The sequence below is a fragment of the Rhamphochromis longiceps genome, linkage group LG13 (assembly GCF_057381845.1).
Source record: "Rhamphochromis longiceps isolate RC_006_pf linkage group LG13, R_longiceps_female_GT1.1, whole genome shotgun sequence".
Lineage (NCBI taxonomy): Eukaryota > Metazoa > Chordata > Actinopteri > Cichliformes > Cichlidae > Rhamphochromis > Rhamphochromis longiceps.
In genome coordinates this window covers 22223827-22250799 of record NC_140569.1, presented here as the reverse complement: position 1 = coordinate 22250799, position 26973 = coordinate 22223827, and the positions used below count along the sequence as shown (strand labels likewise).

The 26973-nt window shown below is 39.5% G+C and overlaps 2 protein-coding genes across 2 annotated transcripts; both read right to left on the bottom strand.

Moving 5' to 3' along the window:
• Positions 1 to 9471: 9471 nt before the first annotated feature.
• prr18 (proline rich 18) lies at positions 9472 to 12469 on the bottom strand. The gene has a single exon (XM_085428451.1). It carries the CDS (start codon positions 12174 to 12176, stop codon positions 11415 to 11417), a length of 762 nt encoding a protein of 253 aa, XP_085284577.1. The 5' UTR covers positions 12177 to 12469; the 3' UTR covers positions 9472 to 11414.
• Positions 12470 to 14237: 1768 nt separating this feature from the next.
• Positions 14238 to 26625, bottom strand: sft2d1 (SFT2 domain containing 1). Its single transcript, XM_085428452.1, has 8 exons — positions 26381 to 26625; positions 25716 to 25802; positions 23865 to 23947; positions 19969 to 20050; positions 19657 to 19692; positions 19510 to 19568; positions 16912 to 16941; positions 14238 to 14960 (listed from the first exon to the last, which is right to left on the bottom strand). The coding sequence occupies exons 1-8, from the start codon at positions 26444 to 26446 to the stop codon at positions 14921 to 14923; spliced, it is 483 nt and encodes a 160-aa protein (XP_085284578.1). The 5' UTR covers positions 26447 to 26625; the 3' UTR covers positions 14238 to 14920.
• Positions 26626 to 26973: the final 348 nt, after the last annotated feature.

The window sequence follows — 26973 nt, the reverse complement described above, 5'->3', positions numbered from 1 at the left end:
CTGAGTTTTCTTCCTGTTAAAAGAGAGTTTTTCCTTCCCACTGTTGCCAAACCACTTACTCACTAGGGGTCATATAATTGTTGGGGTTTTCTCAGTCTTCTTTGTAGGTTCTTCCACCTTATAATATAAAGTGTTTTGAGGGAACTGTTGTTATTAATTAGCACTTTGAAATGAACTGAATATAAGCGTTGTATGCTTTATGTAGACACGTGTGATAAGGATGAAATGTATTCAGATAAAAAAATAAAAAATAAAACATAAAGTACCTAATGATTATCATGGAGAGGGAGGTTTTTGGAGAGTAAATTAATTGTTTTAGTCAATATGTAAAACACATTTATACACCAGTACTTCCAGTGCAGGGCTTCAGTTAAAGCACTGACAGCCTGTGGATGTCTATAGGGTGGGGAGTTTTCTCCAGAGCTAGTGGATCTAAGATTTCAGCACTGAGGCGACCTTAACGCTCCCACATGCCTCCTGGCTTTGACCAGTCACTGTTTGCCTTCTCTTGCTTTCCCTCCAGTCAGGCTCATCCTCTGTTTGCTTAGGCCCACTTTGACACAGAGGTGAGAGAAAAAATGAATCCTGCATGCTTGTCCATATATGCTCATCTCAGCACTTGAGCATAACCTCTTCTCTGGTTTTCTCACTTTTTTGAGTCTCTTCACCATCCTCCGCCACCGTTCCCTTACATTACTGTAAATATTTTAAATAATGCTCTCTATCCTTAATAATAACTGTTAGGATACTATTTATAAAGTTTTCTAAATTTAATATTGGATCAGGAAACTTCAACAAGTCTATGGGTAAATGCGGCTTTTCCTTGGCACATTTCTTTCTAATTTTAAAGGAAACAGTTGCATTTTGGGAAATAACACTTTTTTCAATTTTATCAAGTACTTGAGGTCAGGCCATAAAATATATAGCTGGTAGGTAGTTTCAGCCGCTCCCTTATTTTCCAAGGAGTCACCACAGCAGATCTGCTTGTTTGATGTGGCACAGATGATACACTGCACATCCATCCTGATGTAACCCTCCCAATAATCCGGGCTGGAGATGGACACTCGGCTTGTCCCCCCCAATCGCTGGGTTTGTGTCTCGTCACAGTCTAAAGCCAGAAAGCTTTTGCTTTTTGTGTTAACCACCACACCACAGAGCCACCGCATTTAGCATGAAGCAATGGCAAGGAAATGTGATGAAGACTAAAAACTTCTCCCTGACAAATGCTTTTAAATTGATGTTCATATACGCATATGAACATTTTTATAACCAACAGAGTGATTCAGGAATCTTTCCGCTTCTATCGAGTTGTTTCGGCCTGTCTGTTTGACGTAACTGTTAGACGCACACAGAGCTGCCTCTTATCTTCTTCTCTGTTTTGTCCTTATTCCAGCATGTAAGTATAACCGCATGACAATGTCCGAAATAGACTAAAATTCAATTTAATTCCAGAGGAATTATATATTAAAGTGCTTTCATCTGTGCAAAAGAAAAGTGTAAAAATTATAAATTGTAGTTTTTCCATCATGCTCAGTTTGCCAGACAGCCCCAAATAAGACTAAAAATGCACATTTAGACCTTTTCTGGTATAGAAACAGCGTTTACGCTATAGTTTGGGACAGGCTGATGTATAGCACATATGCTAATCAGCTGATTGCTCTCAGTAGAGTTATATTTGTTGTTGAGTGCTAAAGTGCTAAAAGTCTTCTTACTGAAGTTTTTGCAAACATTTTTCAAAATGCACTGTAAACTATCTTACTTGATAAACCTGTGATGTTATTTATAATTATTGGAGGAAAGACAAATGCATGTAGCATGTTATACTGGGTGTATGTTGTCAGTGTGGGCCTATGCATGTGTGCCTGACGATGCAGTCAGGGATCATTGCCACAGGTGTGTTTACCTCTCATTGTCCTTTTTAAGTGGAATTACTGCCCCTGTGGTTTTCACACTAACCTTGAGAAACATTTACTTCGTTTTGTCCTTCCCCCGGCTGCTGTCGAAGATCAGCTTCTCTGAACTCTTCTTTGATCTGGACTTATTAACCGGCACACACAGACATCGAAAGAGAGTCAGTTTTACATTTGAGCTGGAGAGCCAATAAGCCAGCGAAAGGAAATCACACAATTTCCAAACAAGTTGGGAAACTGCTGAATGCAAATAAAAAAAGAACACAGTGATTTGTAAACCATTCAAACCCCAAATGTAATAGAAATCATTAGAAAGACAACAAATGTTTAGAATAGGAATATTATTGATATTCTTATTTGCATTAAAAAAATCAGGGTTGAACTTTAATCAAAAAAGAAAAACTACGATTTCTTGTGACCTGCACACAAAGTGTTGTGTACAGGGCCGCCTCCACAATTTTCCCATTGGGTTGGCCATACGGGGGCCACTAAAAATATCGGCGTGGAACACGCCAACATAGAACAGTCTTGCTGGGGGGCACTGGGATGGCCAGTGCCCTCCCCCTTGGTGGAGCCCCTTGTTGTGTAATATATTCCTAATGGAGTGCTACTTCTCAAGCATAGCCATAATGTGGTGCCGCTCACACCCGATAACACTGCACACTCGGGTGACAACACACTTTGGAAGCTGGGTGCAAACTGTGTGCGGGGAGGACTCCTGAGCAAGGCAGCGTTTACTCACAGAACAGTGCAGCAGGTAACAGATCTATACAAACCCTATGAGCTTTAGAGGATGAAGACTGGAGAAGGACAGTGTGGACTTGTGGACTTACATGTATTAAAAAAATAGTATTACTCAATGACACTGTAAGCATGAATATAAAAAACTCTGAAAAATTACACATGTGTTGCAGCAGGATGCTGCAAGTTAAGAGCTAACTTTTCCACTTCCATCCTATGTGTATTTTCCACTCACTGAGGTGAGTTTGTAGTAACAGACATGGCATTTTTTGGTCAAACTAATTTTGTAGACCTGTAATGCACACTTGTGAAATTCAACATGTTGAAGTGACTATGACCAGATGGCCACAAAGATAGAAAATTACTGCATGAACTGTCCAATAAATCATAGCAGCTAATAATAAACACATAAATAGCCACAAAGTACGACAGATTGGACGAAGTGGCTCATTACGTAAAAACATAACCAAGGATTGGCTTCAGCTCTAATTGCTTTTAATTTGGAGTTTTCTCGTGGATGTGGGGAATGTGCATATGGCAGAGCTGTGCAGCAGGGGCAGGAGGAGCTGCTGTCTCATTGTGTTTGTGTGTTGTGCGATGAGATTTCACACTGATGGAGAACTTGCCAGTTCGGCCCTTCATTTGCTTTCTTACCAAGCTCCTAATGTCCTCAAAGCCAGTGTGCTGCTTGAGGGTGACAGCCTCGTACTAACATCGTACATGCTCCAACTAAACACAGTTCATAGATAATTAACAACAAGAGTGAAACCAGCTGACACCGTTCTGTCAGATATTCACAACGTGCAAACAGCAAGTGCACCAAAGGTGAGAAAAGTGGGTAAAAGAACTGAAATCTGGCTTAAGATTAAAAATAAAATCAATAAATGGCTCTTTAAATCGTAGTTTTTATTTCCAGGTATTGTGAGTTAGAGAGAGAATGGCAGAAAAGTCCGAATCCATAAGAGTTTTCTTATGTAAAACATGAATGTTTTTCAATGTAATGAGGCCCAAGAATATGTCGGTGTAGATGAAGGACGCCGTTAGTATGCTGAAACACCAAAATAAACCTATCAAAGACACAGTAAAAACTTTAGGACGGACGAAAATCAATGATATGGTTCATTGTTAAAAAAAATGAAATGCACTGGCCAGCTCAGCAACACCAAAAGTCTGAAAGACCAAACACCACAGCTAAAGTGCAACGATGACAGAATTATTCCATGATTAAGAAAAACAACTTCACAATATCTAACCAAGTGAAAACCATCTAACCAGTGGAAATGCTGAGCGTCTACAACAAGGTGTAAAAACATTCCCTCCTAAATGTTTCTTAGTCTATCCTATTAATGTTGAGCATCTGAAAAAAAGGGGAGGCTGTGTATACAAACTGTGATTCCTAAAAGGCACATGCACATCATGCAAGCTAAAATCCACACTTCAGTCACACCTTGATTGTTTGATTTAAAATCCACTGTCGTTGTGTACAGAGGAAAAACTACAAAAATTGTGTTTTTGCCTGACAAGCTGTGAATCCAACAGTATACACTTAATGGGTATTCCCTGAAGTGTAACATAAAATCTCTGGTAAAGTTTCTTAAAACTACAGCACATGTTGTTACATCATATGAGTGAGTGTGCTTGCATAACTAATAATGAGTGGAACCACAACTCGTGCAACTCACAGTCTCGCTGCCTCTTGCATTACCCCTGCCATTTCTGTTAAACGGAGTTTTATTTGCCTGAAGACCCATAAAGCTTTAAAGCAAAAGAAACTCTCCAAACACTCCGACATCTGCTCGCAGTGCTGGCATGAAGCGACACCGCTGGCCCAATTGCTGCGTCTTTTTTGCAGTGGACATAATTACAACATTTCCCTCTTGGATGATGTTTGCAAGAGTCCGAGGCGCTGCCAGGGCAGTTGAGTTTCCACAGCAGAGGGTTCAGATTGTGTTTGGTCATCTCACTTCTGTGTGAGTAATCAGCTCTCTCCTACAGGCGGGTCCATGCTAAACAAGACACTGACTATTTGTTCTTGATTGCAGTGCAAACAAAGGCCCAGGGGGCTCTCTGCAGCTGAGTAGCATCTCCCTCCACCACAGCAGCGAGTAGATGTCGGAAAGTTAAAACTCCAGTCATACTGCCGGTCCTGAGATTTTGGGAATCTACTGTAAGCCTATAGGAATAATAGACAAACATTTGATGCTACATTCAAAAAATATTTATGCTCAAAATGCTAACTTTAAATAATTTGTTTGCATATACATATTCCATGTAATTTTGTTACATAAGCACAATGTCAAAAAATTACATTTAATGGAATTTGATTAAGTGAAACTGACTTGATTCAAGGATTCAAAAGCATAAAGCCCACTTTGGTCTTACGTGCGCCACATCAGTGAAACACCCTTTTCTGTCAGTGAAAAGAAGTGAGTGAGTGTCCCTTGTTTTAGCGGCCGGGAAACAGAGCGCAGAAAACAAATGAGAAGTAAACAAGCAGCCACAGGAAGCCATTAACAGTAGCCGGGACCAATTAGGCCCCAGCAGGTGTTCTGGCCTTTGCTGCCTCACCTCCATGTCTTACAGAGCCCCGATATTCTGAGGAAACAAAGGGTAGTTTTATTTGCTCAGCAATTTGAAGCAAAAGATTCCTCCAAAGGGCCTCTGAAGTAATTTATTGCATTCTCTTTTGTCTCCTCCTGCTACTTAAGCGGAAGTCATTACAGAGGACACTTAGATCCCCTTCAAGAAGCCTGACTTTTACAGGATAGGAAGATAAGACAGGATCTCTCTACCATTAGACCCCCTCTATCCAGGCACCCTGTGAAGAGTATAGCTCTCTTTACACCCAGTCAGAAGACACATGTGGAAGTCAAAATCAAAGTCACTCACAGTACAACTGCAGACAGACATTTTCAAGACTACATAAGCTGCAATATAAATAAAGGAAAACAATAATGAATATTCACATCAATATTATAAACCAAGAAACACGTATACCTAATTATGAAATGCTAAAAAAAATTTATTTTCCAAACTTTTTAATTTTCCATTGAATCAACTTTAAAAGATCTGATCATCATCTGCACTTTGACTAAACCGTGCTCACGCTACAGTAGCTACGGATTAGTTTTAGTCTAGCGAACCACCCATACTGTGCACTACATTTATAGGATCCATTTATTCACTGCTGCTGTGAGTATATTAACTATGTGAGTGCAAATTTAGGGGAAAAAAGAGAGAATGTGAAGTTGATGTTGTTAAAACAAGCTGAAAGTGAAACCTTGAGTTTTTGCTTTACATCTGCAACTTTTCTAGTCTACAAATGGTAAAATACAAGGCTCGTGTGAATCTCAGTAAGCAGAACTTTGTCAGATTTAATGTCGTCGCCACATTACAGGAAGCGGTGTCTGAAAAGGGCTGGGAAAATCATCAAAGACCCCAGTCACCCATCACATGGACTCTTCACCCTCCTGCCCTCTGGGAGGCGCTACAGGAGCCTCCGGACTAAGACCACCAGGTACCGGAACAGCTTCTTCCCCACAGCTGTCAGACTCCTGAACTCTGCCTCCTGACATCTGACCCACGTTAACACATGGACTGAACATACACACACCTACAATGGACAACTGTACCCTCAAACACACAATAATAACATGGACTGAACCACCACTCACAACCACCAGCACTTTATATAGCCTAGGAATTATATCTCACTTATCTTAACTGCACTACTGTATAGCTCTGTGTAAATAATCATTCTGTACATTCGATAATTTTTAACCCTACAACTGTTTACAACTTGCATAGTTCCCATTTCTGTATAGCTGTATATCCCAGATTCTGTAAAGTTATTTATTTCATATTCTGTATAGTTTTTCATATTTATATCCTGTTCATAGCCTGTACATAGCTTGTACTCACTACAGCCTGTACATACTTATAGTTATAGAATATTCACAACATACTTCATACCGTGTACATTATAACATACCATAATAGACCCATTTCTGTAATATACTTACATATCTATACTATTGCTAATATATATTGTAATATATCTATATCACTAAAGCACTTCTGGATGGATGCAAACTGCATTTCGTTGCCTTGTACCTGTGCATGTGCAATGACAATAAAGTTGAATTCTATTCTATTCTATTCTGTTCTATTCTATTCTATTCTATTAAAAGAGGCCCACAAACCAGAACAGCACAGGCTCTCTTAAAAGAGCAACGTGCTAAAACAAAGTCCAATTCACTAGACAAATAAGAGGAATCAATAATACCTCATTGAATTCAGCCATAAATGAACACAGCCACTGTTTACTGAGTGCAGCCAATTCTAAAATTTACACCTTGACTGTCACAAAGTGCACTGTAATATATCCAGTTTCATACAATTTATTTAATTAATTGTTTTTTCATTTTCCTCGGTGCATCAAGCTTCTGTAGGACTGGTGGTCACTTATGGACCAAAAAAACAAATCATTTCAAGTACGGAAGCCGGTGCTGCTGAGCTCAGACCTGATTCTTATTCTTTTTAAACTGCAAAGTTCAGCTGAGGATTTTCCTGAATTACTGCCAGATTCACAGTCGTGGAGAAACTCAGAAATTTTTCACACGGTCACATTATTTATATATATATTTTTATATATTTTATTCTCTGACTTTGCTCCGGGTGTCTCATTTCTCTGCTGAAGCTATGACCTCTGTGAGTGGACCTTCCAGTAGCTTAGCACAGCGGCAATGCAGAGCATCGCAGAGGCGCTCATGTAGGCCTCTAGATGGCGCTGTAGGATAAACAAATAAAAAGACACCAAGCGGATGGAAACCGTTTAAAAAACATAAAACGGAGACAAGTGTTTTAGTACCGACCAAAGATGTGGACATGCTAAAGTGACTGCTGTGATTATCGTGATCAAAGAACTTTCACTGTTTTGTTTTTTCTGCAGATGCAGAATGAGTAACTAAATGATTACAAACTGTCTTAAACATTATAGCGTAATTACATCATTTTATAACTTGTTCCAGCTGTGCTTGATGTGGAGGTCCTGGCCTTTTTCTCTGGGAATTGGCTGCTGCCACGAACTGCCTTCCTCCTCCGGAGCGTTGACTTTATTCCCTGCCTATCAACAGTAAAGACCTACTTTAGATGCTGTGGGAGCCTGAGGATTAAAAAAGAATGTTTTTTTGTTTTTTGTAATCCCATCGTTTGCCAAGGGCATCTTCCCACACAACATCCTGACATTGTGTTCTTGCAATGCGCAGCCAATAAGTAAATAAAAAGAAACAAGACCATATGCTGCAGGAATATGCCCACCTTCACTCCCACTAAGCCTTCATCCTATTCCCTGATCTTCAGTGTGGCTCTAGATAACTCTGAGCATATCATCAGGCAGCAGTGTCCTTTCCTTAATCCAGATAATGAATGGTTCCTAGTAGATGCTGCACAGGGAAGGTTTGTGGACAGATTTCTAATAATACACCTTAATTCAAATGCACTAAATCTGGTAAAAGTGCAAAAAGAAAATGTGAAACCAAAAAAGGAGCGCAGGATGTGGTAGGTGTTATAAAAAGCAAAAAAGGAACGCAAACCTTATGGGAGTGATAGCATGCATGCTGCTCTGTATTGACAGCTTAGGTTTGTGCCTTTTTATACAACGTTTATGTTCCCCCTTTGTGTTGCATGTATTTGTCATTGTAACTCTGTCCTGAGGTGGGAAAAACCATGAAAACATGCCCACATATATTCTTCATTCCCCTGGTGTCCTCATTATTAGTTATACAACACATGCCAAAGGAGATTACTCTCACTCATATAATCCCTAAACGAAGAAAAAAACATCTTTTAGCTTTTGTGGGAGGACAGCACTCTCAGATCAAAGCCTTCTTTTTCAGGCTGCCTTGTTTCTGGCAGCCTGAGGCCTCAGTCTTGAGGGGTTCACCCTGGATGACCACAACACTAAAGTTTATTGGCCGACTCAGTTCAGGAAATGTCTGGTTTGTCCTTCCTCACAAAAGCTGCTGGAAACACGGGATTTATCAGTTCCGTTGCCACAGTGATGCTATCGCGGCACAGCTAAGGGACCTGCAGTTCTCTGCTCTCTTTGCTGTGTGCAAAGTGTCAGTGACAGAGTGAAGGCTGCATCCATCTGTGCTCCCTGCCACTATAAATCAGGGGAGGATAATGAAGCTGCCCTGCTGTCCCGCGCCACTCTCCCACACAGTGATCACAGTACAGTGTGGTGAACAGAAAGCCCGCAGCCTTTCTTTTTTTTCCCTTTTCCCCCCCCTCCTAATCTAGAAACAGAAGTGTCACTTGGATTGGATAGATTCTTGTGTAAACAAATAGTTTGCGGCAAAAGGTGGAAAAAAAGTCCAGCTTGGTCTGGATTTCACAACCCAGATGAAAACAAAAGGGCTTGAAGGGCGGTTTAAAGATAAAGTTTCCACTTTTATCCAAGCCGCCCATTGCAACTGCCCCCAATCCTTCAAATTGCACTTTTCCTATTGACAACAAGCATTTTAGCTACTTCACACATAATGATGCAGTTCTTACCCCCAGGACAGACTCACTCATGAATAGCTTGGCTTTCAGGCCCATATGAGCCAGTAATGAATACCAGAGAGACACACACAAACAAGACCGCAATAGAAATTAGACAATAGAAGAGGATTACACAACTTTTGGTCACTAAGCCAGTTGATAATATCACTACAGGAACCATGGAGAACCAAACGAGTCTTGGTACACGCTGTAATGGCTCACCCATGATCTCAGCACTCAACAACCAAATCACTTGTGAGACTGAACGAGAAAATCTATTCAGGAGAAAACGCTTTATTGTAGAAGCTTTGCTTGTTTATCCAGATGACACAGTGGAGAAAGTCTGTGGTGTTACACACTGTACAATGACATTTACAGAGTTATGGCCGGACATGTATTTGACACTTGATTATTTGCTGCAGGCTTGAATCCATTCCTGAATGAAACACCTTTAAGAAGAAAACAACTGATGAGTGTGTCATATGAAACACCTGTCCCCAACTGGTAATACATCTGCAATAGAGGAAAGAGCGCTTGATTGAATCAGGTCTTTGCACTCCAGTTTTATGGCAACTCTATTGCCAAGATAGTGTTTACTGAGAAGAGGCAATACACTAAAAAAATCTGAGTTTTTCCATTAATAAAACGTCTGCCAAACAACAGCATTACCTGAGGTTACGAGCGGAGGTATATGTTTTAAAATGCCTTACCAGTTGTTGGTGTGTGAGCCCTCCAAACAAGCTGTCGTGTCTTAAACTTACAACACTCCTCTGTCTGAAATGTAATAGAGTTCAAAATGTACCGCACACAGAGTAAAAGTCTGGTTACCAAGTTACAGAACACAATGCTGCAAATGAGAATCTCCATACAGAGGAATTTCAAATATGTATTTGGCCGTGCATAGAAACTGAATTTGTGTTCTGAGGTTTGCATTTGAATGTTAGTTTAATGATCAATACAATGCACTGTGGGCAGGTGTGACTCTAAAAAAAACAAAAGCATAAGCCATTTTTTATGGCTTAAATGATCTGCGACTCCAATGTGTGGTTTATTTATTTTTATTTTTTCCTTCTTAAAACAGCCATATTCTGTCCCCCTGACCTGGACGACTACCCGAGCAGCATACTTTCAGGATAGTTCACTTCAAACTAGAGCTACTTTGCAGCAAGTCCTGTAGATGTGGCTTTTCACCAGATTTTAATACCAGTGTGATACGTAAGGTAGTCTGGAGGTAATTTCCTAAAGGGGTCATGCACCTGGGCCCTACAGTACACTTGTGAACCCTGCTTAACAGGAAATCTAAGACGCTTAGAACACTAATGCCCAAATGGCCTCAGGTAGCTACAGTGGCAACAAAGAGCCTTTAAAACGCTTGTCTGAAAACTGGCCAGAAGTGTAAAAGAAATCTAAATGACTGCAAATTAGTTGTTGTTTTTTTTTTAAATTAAGAGGCACAGCACAATACGGCTTTTTTAAGATTTAAAAGGATCGAGACAGTTGCATAATTAAAAAAATAAAATATTTTTACTTAGAATTTGCTTAAATTAATGAGCTGAAAAGATATGTGACAGTACAAATATTTAGTAAACATTACATACTGTACACCACTAGTAAATCCCTGCAAAGGATATAACCCTCTTATGAGAGGAAAAATAAACAATTCAATTTGGTTTTTAGGAGCAGAGGCAAAGAGCTCTGTTGTTGACAGTTTATTGTTCTCCCACACAAAGGAGCAGACCCCTCTGCCAATCCACAGGCGCCTCACTGAAAAATAGAAACCACGTGCAAAGGACGAGAATTTAAAGGTATTTAACTAAAACTGAAAGAAATAAAATAATGAACAGGCATCAAACTTCCAAAGCAAATATCCCTGCGAGCCCTAAGCACTGCTGGATACTTTTAAAATCCTGTTTTTGATGGGGAATGTAAATGATTCCCTCTTGACTTTTTATGATTTCAATGGAATTTCCTCATTTCATTCGTTTTCTTAATTAATTGACTTTTTTTAAAAAGGTATTGACATCTATTTTTTTTAATATATATTTCTTTAACAAACTGACATTCATCTGAAGACACGTGGATTTCCTCCCTTTAACGTTTACTTGAGAACATTAAAATTCAGGATGCCTTTGCAACAGATCTACACCAATTGCACATTGTTCACGAGTCCATCACACTGAGAGTCCCGGCTTAACAACAAGACATCAAAGCCAGGTGTCAGCAGCCTTTGAGGTGCGGAAGTGCGGAAAGTTTGTCGACTTTTCCCAAAGCAGCGGCATTTTCGACCCCTTTTAGCCACTCTTTGCATTTCCTTACAACAGTCTCATCCACATCCCCGTCCTCGTCTTCATACTCCACATCATCGTACTTGTATTGGTCATTCAGCAGAGATATTTTAACGATGGCGGTGATGTCCTGCTCCGCGCTCTCTGCTTTGGCGGCCGGCGCGCAGCCCTTGGACCCCCCGTGCGTCTTTTTGGATGGAAAAACTCGCCGGTGCCGAAAATCGGTGCCGGCGCAACACTTTTGTTGCTTTGCCATCATTTGTTTTTCTAGATTCCGTTTTTGGATGACAAGAATGGCTTCGGGGGTGAGACTGAGTGTAAATTGAATTTCCTTCTTCCCTTCCTCTTTTCCACTGAGTTGTCTCGTGGAGTCCATGGAGCTGGAGCGCCTGACTCCTTCAGATGAATCCTGAGGTTTCGGCACCATCAACCACGAAGACTTTCCCTGGGTCTCTTGCCCGGCACCGGGCTTCTGAGTGGGGCTTTTATTTTTGTCCTGCTGGGGTTTTCGCCCCAAGTTCCTTAAATTCGCCGATGCCCAAGATGTGGGTTGTTTCTCCTTATCCGACCCCCCTCTCTCTCCGCAGGATTTGCTGGTTTGCTCAGGAGGCACTCCGTTGGCTTTCTTTTTCCCGAATAGTTCCCTGCCAGGCGATGAGATCCGCTGGTGGAGGCTGATGGGTGGAAAAGGCATCGTTGTGTCTGGAAGTGGTCAGGATATAAAAGCGTGCAAATTATTCTGAGTGCAGAAGAGGAAGCCCTGCGTAAAGCGACGACCGGCGCTCTGCGGGCATAATCCAACAGACAAGGTGGAGGGGGTTGCGTTGCACCTGTTGTCCGCGCTGACTGGAGTTCAACTGGTTCACACAAGGCAGCCCGGCCGCTTTATGCAGGAGCCGGCAGGAAGGCGTGGCAAGAAGCGCCAAACAAAGCCGTGAAAAAACTGATGATGTCATTTCATAATTTTCAACAACTTCCTCAAACGATGAGCCACATCCACCCAGAGTTCCCCTCATCTCCTGTCACAGCGCCTCTCTGCTGCTTTCCAGTTACTGGATCCATTTCTCGTGCATTATCGTACCCATCATAAGCTTTTCAGGACATAATGAGCCTGAAAACTATGAGTCATCATTGAATGTTTTTCACAAAAGTGATGCCGTTAAAGAACTAAATTTCAACCCAGTAAAAAAGAATTATAAAGCCGAAAAAAAACGACTTCTTATAACATTTTTAGCCCATAACATCTTTATTCGAAATACAAAACTCAAAAAGTTCAACAACTTCAAAAGTATCAATACTCTAATTTATTTGCACTGCCAAAACATACTTGGATGAAAAGAAAGAGAACTTATGGTCATAATCATGAGTTTAGTCCTTGGTGCTCAGATCAGTGTGTCCTTGAACATGTCACAGGAACAATGGCATGCAGTTTCCTTGTATCCTTTCAGTAAATATCTCAAATGTCAATTATCTGATGTGTATTGACAGTCACTTTTGTTACTCTAGCCATGTAGACTATGAAATAGCATCTCATAGGATACACAAATAATCTGCAATATGGATTTTTCTTTGTCCTTCTTTGCTTCTATCTGCACTTTCTGCCAGGCAGAAATCAATGAGCCCTTTTGCTAATCTGTAGTTATTAAACGATTTTATATTGCCTGCATATTTTATGGTTCGTGAAACATCTTGGCTTTAAGTCATGCATCAGATGCAGTTGCTCTGGGGATGGGGAAATAAAACTACATCTAAAATGCATGTGTGTTTAATGCTTTTTGAAAATTAACAGTCTTCAGACACTTAGAATCAATAACTGGGACAGCAACTCCCACCACAACACAGGCCAAGTTATTTATTCATCTCTGCAAGAAGACTTAGATCATTAAGCTAAAGAAGACACACAGACTTGTTTAATTTCAGTGCTCGCCGAGGCATGATCGCCGTTCTCTCTGACATAACAACAGATTAAATGTACTGAAGGGGAAACAGTTGGGACGCTAACAGATTGCTGGGGTCAGGGTTCTTCCCATTCATCTTCAAACTTTGGTGTAATCCAAAAATGGCTGCTATGGAAAACCAATCAGAAAAAACAAAGACAACAAACTCATTTCAAAGAATTATTTTATCCCCCCCAAGATTACTTCGAGAGGGATTTGCTGCGTCTCTGCCAAGTCCGATAACAATAAGTACTGAGGGGAGATTTCGCCCATGGTAATCCAACAAAAATACAAGTGTCTACCCCCCCCCCCCAAAAAAAACAAAACAAAACCCATAAGCGTAGCAAGAAAAGAAAAGGAATTATTTAATCTGATAAAGCAATTAAGGAAAAAAAAAAAAAAAAAAAAAAAAAAAAAAAAAAAAACTAAACAACTTGAGCTGTGCTCTTATTACGTAGAAAAACACATTTTAGTTTAAATGCAAAAAAATGCAAAGGGATCAAGACTGCTGGCCCAAGGAGCTCTAAAAAGCAGAAAGACCTTTGTTAGTAGGATGTGAACATCTGCACCACAAATGGGGGTAGGAAAAGGTTATGAGTGTTCTGGAGGAGGTTGTCATGACAACCACATCCTCAAAGGCTACACCATCACGCTGAAGCGGTATAGGGGAACATGATGCCAGCTATATTGGGTTATTAGGTCACGTAAAAATCACAATGCTCAGAAAAGCGTAATTAACTGGGTCACTGCTACATCTGGCAGGAAATCAACCTAAAAAGGAGAAGCATTTTTAACATGATGCACTGAAGATTGAGTGCTTTTTAAATTCTGTTTAGCTGTAGAAAAAAAAAAAAAAAAAAAAGAAAAAAAAAATCATATTTCAGGCATTATCAGTGAAGCAGTGACACAATTGCCAAGGGGAAAACAGCAACATGGAATAGCATCTCAGAGCCTCTTTGCGCGCGCGCGCACACACACACACACACACACACACACACACACACACACACACACACACACACACACACACACACACAGAGAGAATGCTCTGACAACGTTTGCATGTAGGAAGCCAGATGACAATTAATTTGTATACTGCTCAAAATGCAAATATAGAACCCGACTTAAATTTGAACTGGTTTCTTCCTGCTGCATATAATCAGAAGGCACTTTTGTTGTATTTGACCACATACCAGACTCAACATCAGTTTCTGCACTTAAATGGCATAAATACACTCAGAAAATTCAGGAATATTTTTAAATATATTAACCATTAAAGGCACCCATTACTCATGTCAAAAGCAAAAGACTGATACCTATTATCTGGTGATAGTTATAGACCTTTAGCTACACTTAAAAAGCAAGACTTCACAGTATGAAAGCCATAATAAAAATTTGGAAATATAATGTATATACAGAATCATGTATATTTTACAAAGCCTCTTGTTCGCAGTTTGCATATTAGGACCAGTCTTGATAGGAAACTGTAGACTTTGGAGTCCTAACTCAGACAGGTCGTGAAGCACTTGATCACAGCATCCCTGTCAAAACAAATAAAAGAGAGAAACAGAAAAAAGGCAATTAAGAAATGAAAGGAAAAACTAAATATAGCAAAGACAAAATTCTGCCATGCGTACAAAATTAAAAGCAACAATGAGTCCATTTTTACGATGATCTGGGTGGGGCTCATCATGAATAAGTGAGTGTGTTTTGGCGGGGAGGGACCACATGCTCAGAATGATGGGGGGGCTTCCTTTTCTTTTTTTCCCCCAGGTACACCAAGTTGAAGGATGATGCAATGCAATCCATCACCATGGCGACCACAGATCGTTGCCTACTCTATTTCGCTTCACACAGTTTGTTCTTGCCATCAGTGGTTGCTATGCAGACTTTGCCTGCAGACACGTTCGAAATTGGAAGGAGGAGGTGCGAAACCAGTCAAGGTTAAAAGAACAAGGGGGATCATGAGCAGTCTGACAGGGAGGAGGGGAGGCCGCTGGAGAGAAGGGTTGCTTCCTTAAATGCTTTGGTTTTTATCAAAAAAAAAAAAAAAAAAAAAAAAAAAAAACCCCCTAAAAAACAAACAAACCAACCTCTGTGTTTTTAAAAATATATCACTTAAAGCTTATTGTCATTTCCACTGCATAAATAAATTATCAGTCTCAAGGGCTTTCCCCAATTTCTGATTAGATGTCTGAGCCAAAAGCAGCCTTAAAGTGGTGTGGGACGTGCACAGGCAGCAGGTTTTAGTATCTCTCTCTGCATGTGTGAGGGGATATAAATAGGAAACAAGGTAAAATACATTAAAGGATCAAGTCCACTGGCCATGTGTTATGGCAGTGGCCAGCCAGGTATCGGAGACTGTTGGAACACAGACAGGGATGGGAAGTACTATAGCATTGTGTCACCCCATAAAATCGTGAGATCAAAATATGCAGAAACAACTTAAAACAACAGAGGCCGAAGCAATCAAGTCTGAATTAAATGAAAAATGGATTAAAGTAAGAGGCTTAAGGAGACAGAACACAAATGTGTTGACAAATAACATAAGAAACGCAGCAGTAACAAAGAAGCAGCTGATTGGCAGCATTTTAGTATCAAGCCCAAAAAAGAAACAAAGCCCGGCCATAAAATTTGCATTCCTCTACAGGAATTTGTTTTTTGGGGAGTGACATGGGAAAAGGTCTTTGTCTAGGCCTCGTTTTGTTGTTAGCTTTTGGGCTGGGGGAGGGGGAGCTTGAGGTTGTTAAAAGGACGTCCCTCAGCTGTCAGGATGGATTATAGGGTCGCCCAAACACACAAGATACTTAGTGGGTGGGGGCTGCATGGGGGCTCTGGACCAAATGAGCTATAACCCAACTTACATCTGAACTGACAAAACAACATCACACCTCATGCCTGGCCTGGAGGTAAAGCACTGAGGTGGTACAGCATATGGCACCAAAGTGAACACTTTTGGTACAGTGGAGAATTTTTTTGCTTTTACAGAAAAGCTGCAAAACATTAAGACACCTGTGACAACGACTTATGACACTGCAGGCTTTTTGTCTTTGATGCAGCACAGCTTAGCCAGATCTAATCAAAAATTTGCATTGTGCCTTAACCCTGTAAAGCTTAACACAAGCTCATTATATGCAACGTAAAAGCTACATTAAGGAAAATATTTTTGGCAAATCAGATTCAAAGAGCATTATTTCATTTAGAAGAAAAAAAAAAAAAAGCTACTTAATTTTGATATTATGGATTTAGCAATGATGTCACAGCACTAAAGCATGGAGGGTGTGAAGACAACAGGCTGCCATTTGTTTGACACCAAGAGCCTACACTGATCGTACTGGGGGATTAGAGCCATATGGTGGACGCAAACAAGACGTAAATAAAAAACAAAAAAAACAAAACATGTTTTCATTGAAGGGTCATGCACGCCAGAGAGTACGAGCACATATCCATATATCAAGGCAAAGCTTGCAAAGTATAATCCTGTCATCTTACCTGGCAAATGGAATATAAGAGATGCTATACCTGAAAGAGAAGAAACACACAAAAGGATGAGGGAAAATACTGGTGATGGTGGGATATTTTTAGGACAGATATTGATTGTAGAAGAAGATACTAATTACGAATGAACTGTGCATGTCATGTACCAGTTTAAGCAGATTACCTGTATTTAAAGTCCTTTGCATTAGTATTCACCTACTGATGAAGAATGAATGAATGTGTCCCTTAACTCATTTTAAATTTGATTCAATGTTTACATTTATTTTATTATTTAAGGCCACTACAACAAAATACGTTGAACTAGTTGTCCTGTAAATTCCTTTTTAAATCTTTCCAGGAACTGAAATCTGATACGATAATGCTTATGACAAAGGTTCTTTTATATCACTTAGCAGTTTTATCACAGTCCCTCTTCCCCGCTCTTTTCCTTTCCCCCTTTCTTTCTCTCTTTTCTTTTCCCCAGTCAAGTCTGTGCCGTGTTCAGCAAATGAAAATAAAATAAACAATCAAAGCAAAGGTGAATCAAATAGACCAATAAGGCAAGGCTGGGATGGTCCATTTGGTAAAGTAAATCCGTTGGGCATCTTTCTTTGCCTTTAGACAACAATTCTGATTGCAAAAGAACCAAATGGGACAGACAAAAAAAAAACAAAACAAAAAATATCACTTAGCAGTGATTAACAAAATGTAATTGTACATTAATTGGACATACTGTAATCTTTGTACAAATAATTGTGGACAGAAAGGTAGCAGGCACACTTCTGTAACAAACACAGAACCCTATCCAGGAAATGATCACGGCTAAGGTTCAGCTTAATAGATTCCTGATGAAACCAGTGATGTATTTTAAATATGTGAGGAATGCACTGACACTGTTAAATAATCAACTAGAGCGCAAACATGAGCATACCGACAAGCATAACGACAAGAATCCCCATCTGTCTTAAGCAGAGCTGTAACAAATATAACAAGCAGTGTAACACACTTTTACACGTGAATCTTCTGACTATCTTAATTTAGTTAGAGCAAAGAAGGATGTTTAATAACAAAACCATTGTAACTATCCTGAGCTTGTGACAGTCAGTTGTTGTTGAGGATCATATGGTCATTTCACAGAATTCAGCCCAAGGACTGGACTTTGACCCCATCTGTGCGGGTCAGTGGCGACGTCTTATTACGGAACCACCTTCGCACAGACGTCTGAGTGGCTGCGTGGGAGTGCACTATGCCCCCAGTCTGTTAAGAATGAGTTCTGGATGTGTGACTTGTGGTTTCCATGGTGATGCCTTTGAGAACGCAGGCAGAGCGGAAATGAATGTACGACATGTAGGTGTAAAAGCAGTGTGATTGTAAGGCTGACACAGGCTATTCCCTTCCTCCATAGTTCCTACTGGCTTGTTTTTCCATGCAGTCACACACACTGTCTTTTGTTACTGCTGTGCAAATATGTTCAAATAAGTGAACGTACAAATTACTGACAGGCTAATCCATATCATTCATTCACGACTAAGGTTAAGCTTAATTCCACTGACTGTGTGGATGTCAAATAAAAGCTCAAATAGCTTGTAAGCTTGATATACATTTAAGTCAATTTAACAACAGGCTAAAAAACTTAAGCAATTCATCCGTTTGCAAAATTACTGAAAACTTCTTTTAAGCTCTGCAAACTAAAAAGGCCAAATATTATAAAATGCTCTAGTAAAAATAACATTACCCTCAGACGAAAAAGATTCATGACTTATGAAGATTTTAAATGTAAAAAGGAACTAAAAAGAAGAAGAAAAAAAAACTGCTTTAAAACATTTGAGTAAAGGACATGCAGTTAAATGACAAAAGAAATTGTGGACGTTGTAAATAGACATTATAAAGTCACAGTTTTTAAAACACTATAACTTATAAGTGAAAGATGGGTTGTTTAGCTCTTTGTGTTACACACTTAGCATAAGAACAGATAACTAATTAAGGACTAATAGGTGCCATGTATTCTCCCTGGACTGTTCACATGTAGTTTTCATTATAGTAATGACTCCACAGAGAGCTGGCAGCCACTTCGTGTTGTGTGTAAACAATCCATGCCTGTCTGCCCAAACCCCACAGCTAAATAGCACTACACGATCCTGCCTTCTTCTTTACAGGGCAAACATACGCTGACCTACAATCAGGCATGGCCTCTTGCCCATCAGTCTTATTACAACACCTTTAATTGTAACCTGCATTTCAAACAGATGTCACTGTCTGCTCTGGCAAACTAGGGTAAACCAATTTAATCAATATACTTGGATTGTGCTTGCTATCATTTTGCCCTGAACAATAAAATCCAGTATAGCTTGGCTAAAATTAAGTGTATTCGCCTTTACACTTTTAGCCAAATATGTGGCTCACTTACAGATGTATCTACAAATACTATAAAATAAACTTATGTTGCGATTTCAACATAAGTATAACATAAAATAAGAGCTAGGGTTTCTAAGCAAACTGTTGGATGTTAATGAGTTATTCATTGCAAGTGTCAGTGGTCTGAGGCTGATCACTGTAGGTGTGAATAATGAACAAACTGTACTGAAATGGTTTAGACTACTAAGTCATCCTTACCACGTCATTGCCAGAAACTGCAGAATACAGAAGATTATGGCCAGTCCCTTTTTACCCCACTGTAAAGTCAATAAAAAAAACAATTTTAATAACACTACTTTAAATTAATAACTGCAAACTGATTTGTTTGTATTGAAACATACTTACCCAAAACACTGAACAAAGCGTTAAGACCAGGCAGAGCTGTAAGAAGAAAGGAGAGATCAGCTTGCATAAACTTTTTGCTTGCTTGTACAAAGTTCAGTTTTAATTTCTCTCTATTTATTTTCAACCTATCAGAAAAACAACGTAAAAAACAAACAAAACCCCCAAAACATTTAAATGTTACTCAAGAAAACATCCACACTGTCAAGGTGAAATGTGTTGTTAAGTTACGTTACTCATAAACCACCAACTACTGTAAGTGGAAGTGCAGTGCCTTGCATAATCTAAGTCAAAATAGTAAAACACAGTATTTACCAGCACAACAATGGTTGCTATCAGTCGTGTTGGTTCAAACATGCGCTTCAGCTGTTTTAGTGGTCCCATTAGGAAGCAGGTGCTTTGGGAGAACAATAAAAAAAGTAGATGGATTAAGCTCAGTAAACAGGTCTGTTATAGCTGTGGTTGTCAAACAAGCAGAGGAAAAACTTCACACCCTCAACGCATCACTTTTGAACAATATAGAAGTTTAAGCTAAGAAAACAAACAAAAAGCTCAGTTTCAAGCCTTCCACTGCAACAGTCACACTGGCTCATCTGCATTTGCCTCCAAAGGCAGCGTCAGTTTATCAGGACTTCCAGTTTAACCACTCTACTTTAAGACTTCCAGTTTGGTCAACAATTACAACTACAGATGAGTAAAAACTGATAGCTCATGTCACATGATAGCTGATTGTTTTGATTATGTAAGTGTGGTCCTTAAGCACTGTATACCTGCATTCACTGAGGCTTGCTGATAAGTAATTGGCCAATGGAACTTTGCCAACAAGTGGACTACAAAACGTAAACCAGATAACTGCCCATCAGGTGGCCATGCTCCACAGATACTCTCGAATTATGAATCATTATTATAATTATAATTTGCCTTCATAGCATTAAGTAGTCATTTCCCCTCCCCAGTGATTTTCTGCAGTGCAGCAGAGGCTGAATACAATAAATATGTAGTTGCTTTCACAGCCATCTTGAATTGCATTTTGGGGGTTATGAGGCTTTGGTAGTAACAACTGTAGTTGTTAACTGATGGGCAGCTGCTCACTGAAAAGAGTAAATGGGCAGAGATGTGTCTGCAGTGGAAAAGCAGTACATGTAACCGTCCAAGCCTAAAACGTTGATAGAAAAAGTTGACAAAACAAACAAATGTATAAATACTGAAGGGTTAAAAAAAACAAAACAACCCCCCCCCACAATCTCAGGGAAGTCCCAAACTAAATTCACAAGAATGGGACAGATCCCTTTTGTAAACAAACTGGTTCCCCACAACATGAGTAATACACTGACCGCATACAGCACAGTATGAGTAACATCTGAAAAACGTGACCAACAAAATCAAATTTGGACTACATGTGGCAATAATTACAGTTTAAATGTTTCATTCCCAACACTTAAGACCTCCTACATGATGCATGTGTTACGTCAGTGAATTTAACAAGACAAAGGCTTTCCCCACTGACGAGGCACGCAGCTTTGGGCTCAGCTGAGCTGAGTGGGCAGAGGGAGTCCGTGGAGCGTCACATCTGTTAGATGAGACACAAGAGTAATGTGGGCTGCCGCAGGCTCTCTCTGCTGGTCTGTTGAGAGGGAGGCTTTTTTTTCTCTCCTCAGAGTGTCAAAGACACTAATGATTGGCGCACATGCTGGGAAAAAGATCTGGCACCTAAAAGAGTGTGTCGCTGACTGTAAAACTGATCACGTAATTTTAACACATTAGGTGTTAAGATTTTGGCAGATCACTGAATAGACATTTGAAATCAGAGTTTAAGCTAAATTGAGCTTTTGTTGTGTTACATAATTGTGTTCTTTTGTCATTAAAACACAGCACATAGTGCCTCCTGTTTTCATACCTGTGGCCGTCAAGAAGAAACCAGCAGCATACCGTTTTTATAAAGTAGGTTAAGCTCTGTAAAATAATATGATACTCTTTTGCACTGGACTGTTAACCTGAGCTATGAAGAAGGTGACCTAGTTTCTTGATGCATCTAACCTTCTGGATATTTAATACCTGAAAACAGAGACTGTACAGTCTGATAACAATCACCAAATCAAGCGTTCAGTGTCTGTCAAAAGAAGTCAAAGACATTACTGTAAGATTTAGACCTTAGTTCACCTACAAATACAAATCTAAATGTTGTAGATCTGGTGACATCTATAAAGATACATTTCTAATCTTGAACTTTATATTGAGTTTTTTTCGCCTACATTGCTGGTGATTTTTAAGAAGGGGGTTAGTTTAGATTTCTCTCTACTGGAAAGTCTTGACTTAACTATGTGAAGGTCCCCAAGATGATCCATTTATAAACTGGTACCGAATAAGTAAAACTAAAGTTTTAACCACACTTTGCAAGTTTGGTTCCCTGTGACAGGAAAGAAAACAGCTGTTTGCTCCTATACAAAGAAGGAGCTCATTTACTCACATCCTCCTATTTAAAAAAAAAAAAAAAAAAAAAAAAAAAAAAAGACTCTAGAGGAGACACACAGCTATGCTGCCCCTGCTCGTCTCTGTGGGAATCCTATCCTGTAGGTAGGATGTAAACTGCAAACCCCTCTGAAGCTCTACGAATTAACTTATGTCAGAACCTGATGTACACCTTGCCTACGTAACTGCACAACACTTTGATGCAGCTCTTTTGCAGACCTCCGCTGACAGCTCCTATGCATTCCAGCTTTTCACCGCAGTTTTTTTTAATTTAACAGTTAGAAGAATAATATTCATGGCCTCAAAATAAGGAATAATTATAACAGTGTCAGTAAGGACTCACAGATTCCTGGGTGAGTGCAACATAACCAGGTTATCTGGATTCATTTACCCTAACATTGGCGTTCAGGATAAGTGGTCAAAAGAAGCTAGTTCTCCAACTCACTAAATTAACCCAGGGTTTCCCCTGCATGTTCACATGAAAGGAGTGATGTTGGCAGGATCTGACCAATCTAAAAGGGGTGTTTCACAGATCTTAAGAATCTTCTGCGAGAGAAAATGCCACCCACTCTAGAGACTTTAGGTGATTAACAATCTATAAAGAACATCTATGTAAACACCAGTAAAATATGAAAGATGAATGCTGTAGAAAATCATTAATCTGGTGATTTAGCATACAGAGCAGTAAAATAAACATTCTAACTCCAGTCAATTATTTTATGGCTGAGTACATTTTCTGTACTGGTTTTCACTCCTAAACTGATAACTAAAGCATTGAAAGTTTAAACTGGTCTACTTATACGTTTACAATATCAGCAGAGAATCTACATTATACTTCAAATATGATGCTGGTAAAAGAATCAGTAAAAACAAGGCAGCCCCACACCAATGACCTGCTCCCAATAGTTTTAGTTTGTATACTCTCAGCAGCAAACTCTGTAGTGTTTCAAGGATTGAGAGTAAATATTAACTGAAGAAATAGAATTCAAATAAAATGGGTACAAATTTGATAAGAGGTCTGAAAGCACAGCGCAAGTTTGCTGTAATAAAATGTGTCTACAAATCTGTATTTATGACTGATGATGGTGAAACTCAAAGACTTTAGAGGTCTTTGAGTTTCAAACACTAAAAGTTGTACAAAGTGCGTTCTTACATACTCAACAGCACAAAAGATTTATTCAGTTCATCCTTGGGTTCAGATTTTGAAAACCTAAAAATGGCTATCAGAGCTGCACAGGCGTGACAACTTTAATAAATGACAATGCTTTCACCAACATTAGATTACTTGCTTTGTTGCATCAAACTGTATAACTCATACTGACAATATGTAACAATGTCATTCATTATGAGCTGAAAACATCTCATAGTTCTTCAGGCACAGTGTTGCAAACACAGAGCAGCAGGTTATGAATGAACACAAGGACAATGTCACACACACACACACACACACACACACACACACACACACACACACACACACACACACACACACACACACACACACACACACACACACACACACACACACACACACACACACACACACACACACACACACACACACACACACACACACACACTAAAGAATTATGACTGTGACAAGATACTCCAGCCATGAGTGACAATATAACCTTTAAGATGACTTTTTTTTGTTGCTTTCTTGCAGTGTGTCATACTGATGACAAAATGCTGATGATAATACAGTACAATACCAGTAACACTTAAAATTAAACTGGACTTACCTGGCAAGAGCTGCAATATTCCCTAGTGTGTAAAAGACTGCAAAGAGCTTCAAGCCACTTGGAAGGAACAGCAGTGCTGTGCCCTGGTAAAGAGATTAAAAAAGAAAAAGAAAAAAAATAATTCAGCTACACAAATTCATATCATCATTTTTCAGCAAGGGGTAGGGGGCAAAAATAAACAGATATAATAGCTACTAAGTGAGACCTAGAACTTAACCAGGTTAAAGGGTTAACTGTTAATAACCCGGTTAAAAATCCTGCTGAAAAAAAGAGAAAAAAAAAAAAAGAAAAAGAGCAGAAGTGGCTGTCCTGTGGTTGTACTGAAAAACGTTTGTCTCCCCCTACTGTTAGAAGCCCATAAGGTTGGTTTGGATTATAATAGACTTTAGTACTACTGGACCAGTGCTGCAGTCAGGGGCGTGTCTAAAAGGGGCCATGGGTGGCACTAGTGCTGCTGAAATATTTACTTAATTACTTTTACTAGTACTACGCCGTTTTCTGCTTTTACTCTACTAAATTCTGAATGTGATTATTACTATTCTTATGCCAGACTATCCATTTTAAAGCTTCAGTTATTTATTATTTTGCAGATTAATTACACTATTATATAGTACCAGTCTACCAACTAATAAATAATTAAAATAATCAACAAGTGTATTCATTAGAAAGATATACGCTTCAATACATAAATCATAAATCGAATAATATCATGTAAATAATTCTAAAAAGTGTCATTCCCCTCCCACCCCCCGAGTACTTTAAATATATTTGGTTGAACATCATATGAATTATTACATTACTTTAATCTTTTACTTAAGCAAACAGTCTAAATACTTTTTCTATACACGATTCTCATTAAATATTTCCGACTAAACATTCTAATCTCCTGTGCCCCCCTATTGCCACCGCTGCATTCTCGGTCTCCCCTGTGAAGCCCAATTAAAAAAAAAACAACATCCTGGAAACACCCCTGGCTGCAGTCCAATTGTAAACAGAGCTTATGTTTAGCCATAGGAAGAGATTATAAAACACTAATATATTTCTTTTGATAAGTTGTGAGGGTTTCAGCCTTATCTAAAGTTATGATTAATAATTTTAATAAGATAAAATAGTCGGTGGCTCTACAGTGTGGTGGTTCACACATAAGACTAACACATTTAAGATCAGGAGGAGATACAAATCCCCTTTTTGGGGCTGCGTCAGGAAGGTAATCAAATGTGAATAAGGGAGCAGCTGTAAGAAGCTTCTAATAAGATGAAGCAGCTAAGATTCTGGGAAAAAGAAAAAAAAAAAATCTGGATAGATATTCATTCTGGAAAGACACTGCTGCATTTAGTGATATTTATGTAATCAGACAAGCAGCAATAGGTTTGTAAATGTGTATTTTAGTTATTGCTGCAAACACGGTGATGGCTAGCAGTGTGTGAGCAGCCAGAAAATTTTTTTTTTTGAAAAAAGGGCATTTAAAGACTTAAATATTACGAGTTTTCATGGCACTAGATTTTCTACAACGATTGTGGTAACTGTGAATGTTACCACCTATAAACAAAACCTGCATTTTACAATGGGTGCGAAAAATGGCAGTGGCTTCAAACTGTTGACAGCAACAGTTGACAGTGCCTTCTCTTCTGCAAGGCTACAAACTGATAAGTAAGATTTATGTACCCGATGTGGGTTACTTAAGTATAAGTGACAGTAGGAGTTGATCGTACTGATCTGCTGGAGTAACAGAGGAAATCGCTTTGGCGGCAGTGGAGGAAAAAAAAAAAAAAGCCTTCTCCACATTCCTTTGGTCAGTATGAAGGCAAAAAGGACACAAAAACATCAATTTTGCCTGACAAATACACTCACAAGTATTGAACACAGGATGCCTCCAGCAAAGCAGATGACAAACCATTTCACCCTGGTGCTGTAGCTGAGAGTGCTGGCATCAAGGACCTGGTGAGAACAATGGGAGGATGTCACAAGACAGACCCAGTGACCTGCAGAAAAAGCCCACGGGCTTCCTGCTAATCAATCATACAGCGGCCACACCACAAACGGGGATTATGCTAGCATATGTTAAGAAATACAGAACATAACTGAAGTAGAATCTGCAAAGAATAAAAAACAAAAGCAGGAAAAAAGTGTAGAATACAAAACACCAATAAACTGACTTCGAAAGCATTACCTTACCTTATTTCCTCCTTATCGTGAACGCGTGAAAAAGAGGTACAAATAAATACACATGACTCAGTAAAGTTAAGTGCTAACAGAAAGTCAAGACAGCTGGCTTTAAACGGCCAGAGGACGCTAGTTAACCGGAGCTAACACAAAATAGCATTTTTTCATTATTAACTGCTACAAGCCGCTAACTCAGTGAATATAAAATCGCATGCAGACAACGGTATCTTAACATTAGCTCAGAATTTTAAACAGGCAGCGAAAGCGATGCTTTATTATTAGGCGTTTGAATGTTATCCGTTCTCTTGACAGTCCGTTAGCATTAGCAGCGTAGCCTGTCAAGCAGTTCCTACCTGTGCAGTGAGACCCAGTTCCTCGTTGTCTTCTCGACCGCTTAGCACACGACGAAGCTTGTCCATCGCTACGAGCTAGCTGGCGAACTGGCCAGAAAAAAAGTGGACCCTTGTTCTCTTTTTCAGACTGTAACCTATGTGGTTTATACCCACAACTGTTATCGCAGCTGTTATAAGTTTGACTTCCTGTGTACTGCCCTTTGTACGTACTGACTTGGGGTCGGTTTAATTGCAGTCAATTTGCTACCATTTCCGGGGCTGGCATTTCTATCACTGACCCCAGATCAGCTCAAAGGCGACTTCCTTAACGCCACTTCCTTTGAATTGCTACTGTTGCCTCTCCGTAGCTGATTGGTTAGTAATACCTCAAGGACATTTCTGATCCTGTTTAATTATTTTGTTTTAAAACCAACACGAGAAACACAGATTTACAGTCACATAAATATATCCAGTATTAGCGAAGGATTTCTGGTCTGTTCCCTGAGAAAATGCGCTCTTACTGTTTTTCTCAATAATGTTGCTTTGTCGCCACCCAGTAGAGATATTACGACAGTGCAAAAAATACAATTAAATAAAACAAACAACAACCTGGC

Coding starts and splice junctions, on each gene's coding strand:
- prr18 (XM_085428451.1), bottom strand. CDS start 12,176: ATGCCTTTTCCACCCATCAGCCTCCACCAGCGGATCTCATCGCCTGGC.
- sft2d1 (XM_085428452.1), bottom strand. CDS start 26,446: ATGGACAAGCTTCGTCGTGTGCTAAGCGGTCGAGAAGACAACGAGGAA. Junction 25,803..26,380: donor AACTGGGTCTCACTGCACAG/GTAGGAACTGCT, acceptor TGTTCTCACCAG/GTCCTTGATGCCAGCACTCT. Junction 16,942..19,509: donor CAGTTTCTGGCAATGACGTG/GTAAGGATGACT, acceptor CTTCTCTTTCAG/GTATAGCATCTCTTATATTC.